Raw genomic sequence first — 5861 nt, forward strand, 5'->3', positions numbered from 1 at the left:
AGTGTTTAGTGCATTTTTTAAATGCTAGTCTGGTCAGCTGTGCTAAGAGGAACCAAGAAAGAGGTTTTTGTCCAGCTTGGACGAGAGTTTTAAAGGGGAAGCAGCTTACCAACCGCCTGACATAGTGGAAACAATGGAGTGGTGTTGCCTGAGTGAGAGAGCCTCAAAGGGAAGGTAAACTGAGGGCAACGGAGTTGGAAACCCTTGTTCAGGATCCCTCCCCACACCGAGATGTATTTCTCAAATCTGGGCCCATTGCTCCATCCGCACAGTTTGTTACTGCCCTAATGGACCAGACAAGAGGCAAAAAGGGATCTCAATGAACAATGAGAAGGAAGACTGCCCCGGGATTGGTGGCCTAGGGCCACCTAGGGTGTTAGCTGTGGAGTTTGCGCTCGAGATTGGGCTAGCAAACAGAAAATCTAGTCTGGGGTATGGAGGAGGAAGGGTTCCACTTGAGCATGCACTGCTGGGAGCCAAACAGGAAGGAAGGTCACCAAATCTTTTGTCTAGTTAATGAGGGAGAGGACACACACAGACTGCAGAGGACCCCAACCATTGCCCAGGCAGGGGACAAGCAAGGGTTAGTGGGCTAGCATGGTCCCTTAAGCAAAGTGGGGCACAGGGAGAGCTAAGGGAGATAGCTGGAATCTGAAGCAGAGATGGGGGCAGAATAGAACACTACCATGGCAGGAGTAGGGGTAGGGAAAGGCTGCTGGCGGGGGGACATGAAGACTGGGGCCACCCAGGCACTGTGGGCATGAGGCTTGGAAGAGCTGAATCATTCCAGACCTCCCCCCTCCAGCCTGCCTCGGGGCTACTGCTCGGTAGAGCTGGGAGTGGGCACCACTGTCACTGTCAATGTCCCAAGTTCAGGACCACTCTGCTCCATATGTCTGGGGCCCATGACTCAAATGGCTGGGGACAGCAAGGGGCTGGCAGTGCATCTCTCTTCCTGCAGGCTCAAGCCATCTCTCTATGGTCTCTCCGGTTTCTCTCCAGCACAGAGGTCTCAGGGTAGCTAGACCTAAAGGTGGCTCAGGGCTCCAAGAGCAACAATTTCCAGATGCCCCAGGCAGAAAGAAATTGCAAGGCATTTATGATCTGACTTCAGAAGTTCCAGGATACGTGACTTCTACCATATTCTACTGGTTTAACAAATCACTAAATCCAGCCCAAATTCAAAGGTAAAAGGTATAGATCCCACTTCTCAATAGAAGGAGTGTCAAAGAATCTGCCACCATTTTAAATGCATCTCCCTGAGTCCTTAACAAAGTCTCCCCGCTGAACTAACGGCCTGTCTGCAGATTCTCATTGACGGCAGCTGGGAGGCAGCAATGCCCAGGGTAGAAAAAGCAGGCGCTTTGGAGGACACCAGCCTGCGTTCCTGTCTAGGCAAGGATCCACCATTCAGCAACTGGTTGAGCTTGTTAGGTTACATACCTTACAGAGCCACGGTTTCCTCTTGTCAGACAGGAATAATACCATTATAGCGACCAAGAAAATGTACTTCTCAGATCTTCCAGTGCAGAGCATAACCGACCAGTGGATCCATCCCAGAGACTGAGATCGGAAATCTCTCCTCTGATATTTATCGCCAGCTTGGTGCAGAGGCCATCTTGCCGCGGCTGCTCGCAGCCCATGACTAAGTACAAGAGGTCTATTCCTGGGAGATGCTGGACTCCTGGGATAGGCCAGTGTGGCTTGAGGAACCCCCACAGCCTTGCTGAACTTTCTTAGAGCTGCACTGTAGTATAAGAAGCTTCCTTCCATACAACCGTCCTTCCTTGCTTCTCCACATAGCTCACACCTGCATCCCAGGTCCAGCTTCCTGTGTATGTTCCCTCATCAGTCTCTTGCAGAGTGTTCCTGTCTGACACTGCATTTGGGGGGGGGAGGGGCGGGGGATGGGACAAACAGCCACCAAGTCACAAGATTGCTGTATTAAATAAATGGGTGTGTGTAAGCACCTAACCAAAGGCTGGCCTATGGTTGACATTCATTCAACGAATACTGAGTCCCTGCTGTGTGCAGGCTTTAGCCTGTTTGTCTGGGACATAATGGTGAGCAAAGCAAATGGGAACAATGTCATGGCCACCTGCTTGACGCTTCTTCCTGAGTCTCACTGCTGAGGGATAAAGTCCCAACTCTTTTATGGGACACAAAGAGCCTTTCAAAGTCTGACCCCAAGGGACCTCACCACCACCCCCACCCTATAGTCTGTACACCTGAGCCTAGAAGGAAAAGGAACTGCCTCCTTTCCTCTTTCCATCTTACTCTTTCATCCCCAATGTCTTAGCACTTTTTCCTCCCCTTGAAATGCCTCCCTCCCTTGTATACACCCCTCACATGACAAACCCTTACCCATCCTCCAAGATTCAGTTCAATTGTGGGGTCTTAGGTCACGCGCACAGAATACGCTTGTGGGCACAAATCTCAGCATGCACCTCATAAAAGCACCTGTAACATTGTGCAGTAATTGCTGTAACAGTGTCCCTGCTAACCGGGGAGCTAGTCTAGAGCGGGGGGGCAAGGTGGTATCCACCCCGAATCCCCAGTGCCTGGCACTCGGGAGGCCCGCAGTTCACCCCTGCTGAGCGGGTGAGTGAATGCGCCGGGGAGCACAGGCAATTTTCCGGGGTGACCGCGGAGCCGGGAGCGCAGCTGGGCCGGGCCGCGGTCGGGGAGCCGCAGGCGCCGGGGGACCGCCCGGGACGCGCGCGGCTGGCGAGGGCCGAATCGCGGCGTCCGCCGCGGGGCACATGACTGCGGGCTCAGCCTCCGCCCCGCCCGCTTCCCCGCGCAGCTGCTTGCTGGCCGTCGCCTCCCGGGGCTGCGGCGAGCCGGGTCGGCGAGCGTCACCGCCCTGCACGCTCCCTCTGTCCCTCCCGACTGCGCGGGGCGGGCGCCCGACTACCCGAGCGAGGGAAAGCGAAAGCGAAGCGGGTCGTTCCCCTCCCCGGCGGCCAGCCAGGTGCACGGGAGCCGGGAGCCCAGCCGCGGAGCCGGGAGCCGCGGGCGCCGCAGGGTCGCGGGTGTTCAGGCCGCTGCAGCGGCGGCGGCCCCTCCCTCCTTCCTGCGCCGGCGCCGGCCGGCGGGGCCTGGCCCGGTAGCGGCGCGCAGAATGGGCAGGTGCTGCTTCTACACGGTCGGGACGCTGTCCCTGCTCCTGCTGGTGACCAGCGTCACGCTGCTGGTGGCCCGGGTCTTCCAGAAGGCCGTGGACCAGACGATCCAGAAGGTGAAGCGGGCGGGCTGTGTGTGTGTGTGTGTGTGTGTGTGTGTGTGTGTGTGTATGTATGCGGGCGGGCTGGTGTGCGCGCTCCCGTGTTGGGCGGGGGACACCTCCAGCCCACCCCCCGATGCTGAACCTCGTACAGGGAATCTCTGCACCCTGGCAGACCCTCCGGATACAGCCCTCCTTTCTTAGTTGTCTTGTCGGGGTAGATAGGTAAGGGTTAAAGAAGGATGGAGAGGAGTAAGATAAAACTGTGGATCTAGACTTTTTAGAAAGGTTTTCACTTACATTCTATCATTTGCCTCCCCCTCTACGCCCTCCCTACGCCCCAGTCTCTCCGGCCCAAACATATTTCCCTCCCACTTAATGAAAAAACAAGACTAAACGAAAAACACTACAGCCCAGGCAGGTTTGTTGGCTGCTTGCTGACCTTTGAAGTGGTGTGGGGCAGGGGATGCCAAGCGGCTGTGCGATCTATTGTGTTCTTGCCTTCCTGGACTGGGCAGGGCTGTTGGTAGGGAGGCCAGGCCTCTGGGCTGGGTGACATTTCAGTCCATCAAAGTCTGTGCTGGTTTCCCTCCGACTAAACATGTGGTATCTCATACCAACAGTCTGGGTTGCTTTGTCTCACCATGGATTCGTGCTCTTCTTAAATAACTGTAAGCTTCAGGCAAGGATGCATTTAGATTCTGAAAGAATCTGAACCTGTCTCTTACCCTAGATGGGTGGGTTGGAGAGCTGGTCATTTCAGATTTCTGAGTCATTTGACTTTCCCAGTGCTCATTCCTTCTGCCTTTCACCCACATCCACCAATCTGTGTGGAAAGAGGAACAAGAGAGAGTTACTGGGATCACTTTTTCTTTAAAAAAAAAAAAAAAATCATTGGAGCAGCCTTTCTTGTTAGCACCCATAGCCCCATGGTTTGCACTTGCTGTTGCCTGGATTAAAAAGCCAGTTTGATCACCGAACTCCCAGTTAGTCAAGTTGTCTCATTCAGGTGGCAACAGACATATTCCTTTAATAGAGGTTGCCAAAAGCCATCAATTACTTGAAATCTGGCAGTTAAAGGCAAATTAAAAAAAAAAAAAAGTCATGGTAAAGCATAATTTAATTTTAAAGTTCACGTTACTGTGGGAGGATGAAGCTCACTGTCTGAACTTCTCAAAGACCACTGTTTTCCCTGAGCACCCATGTTCAAGGAAAAAACCAAATATAATCTTCTCTATTTCTGGCCACTTGCAAATCCATGGCAAGATTATTTAAGGATATAAACTCTTGGGGCGCCTGGGTGGCTCAGATGGTTGGGCGTCTGCCTTCGGCTCGGGTCATGGTCTCGGGGTCCTGGGATCAAGCCCCACATCGGGCTCCCTGCTTGGCGGGGAGCCTGCTTCTCCTTCTCCCTCTACTGTTCTCCCTGCTTGTGCTCTCTCGCTCTCTCTGCCAAATAAATAAATAAAATCTTTAAAAAGAAAAAAAAAAGTTTCAAAAAAAGGATATAAACTCTTGCTTGGATGACCAGAGTTAAGCAATCCAATTATAGTCAGTATGTGAATCTTCTTGTGTGGTTTTAAAAGGCTGTTTCCAGAGAGCCCCATGAGATGAGTGGTCTCCCTGGTGCCTCAGATATTACCAGCCCTCAGATGCTCTGTGGGTCTCCATTTCATGGGCAGGTAGGGAGGTGGCTGTAAGGCAGCTTGCCTGGGCCTTGAGTTTGCATTGATAGTTGATGATTGGCTTTTTTATGTGGTCTTCTCTGTGAGGAATGGACTCTGATCAGACTAATAAATTATAGTACAGGGGAAGTGGATTTTCAGAATTGCCCCACCCCATTATGGAACACTGAACAGCATGGCGTATGAAATTAGATGACAGGGCTAGTTTCAGCAGACAGGAATATTGTAAGTCAGCCAGAGGTCACGCATTACCATCATTACCATTCCCCTCTCCTGGGTCACCTGTAGAGAGGTAGCATGGGATAGTGGGACAGAGTAAGGACTCTGTAGTCCACACTCCTCCACATGAATCCTGGCTCCACCATGTACTAGCTGGGTGACTTTGGGCCAGGTGCTTCACCTTCCTTGATTCTGGGCCTCCCTGTCTGTAAATGGGAATAATAACAACTCAGGAGAATAGAGAGGTTATAAGAATTATCAGGGAAAATGGGTAATTTTCATTAGTTTCATTAGGATATAGTTAGTGCTTTGTAAAGAACTTTTGTTTTTGTTAGAAGCCACGTGAGTACAGACAAAATACATGAGATTTGGGGTCAGACACCCTGTGTTCAAATCCCGACCTTACCGTTTGCAAGCTTTTTGATTCTGGTCAAGTTACTTAACCTCTCTGAGCCTCAGTTTCATTACTTGGGCAAGTGAGGATGTTAGCTATCTTAGGCACAGTGGTGCATTTACTGGGAAGCACACAAAACTTATGCTTCAGGTCCTCATTTGCACAGGCCCTTCCAACACTCGGTACCTAATTCTGTATGCAGAATTTTCTTTTTTTTTTTTTTTAAGATTTTATTTATTTATTTGACAGAGAGAGAGATAGCGAGAGCAGGAACACAAGCAGGGGGAGTGGGAGAGCGAGAAGCAGGCTTCCTGCCGAGCAGGGAGCCCGATGTGGG

General features: G+C 51.8%; 1 protein-coding gene across 1 annotated transcript in view; it reads left to right on the plus strand.

Annotated features, from left to right (window-relative positions):
* Nucleotides 1-2811: 2811 nt before the first annotated feature.
* Nucleotides 2812-5861, plus strand: part of SCARB2 (scavenger receptor class B member 2) — a 71942-nt gene continuing 68892 nt past the window's right edge. Inside the window, exon 1 of the mRNA XM_081813146.1 lies at nucleotides 2812-3241. Coding sequence (XP_081669272.1) covers nucleotides 3125-3241 — 117 coding nt within the window. The 5' untranslated portion in view covers nucleotides 2812-3124. The remainder of the gene's footprint in view (nucleotides 3242-5861) is intronic.

Source organism: Leptonychotes weddellii, chromosome 2 (genome assembly GCF_054177405.1).
Source record: "Leptonychotes weddellii isolate Sample4059 chromosome 2, ASM5417740v2, whole genome shotgun sequence".
In the NCBI taxonomy this organism is placed as follows: Eukaryota; Metazoa; Chordata; class Mammalia; order Carnivora; family Phocidae; genus Leptonychotes; species Leptonychotes weddellii.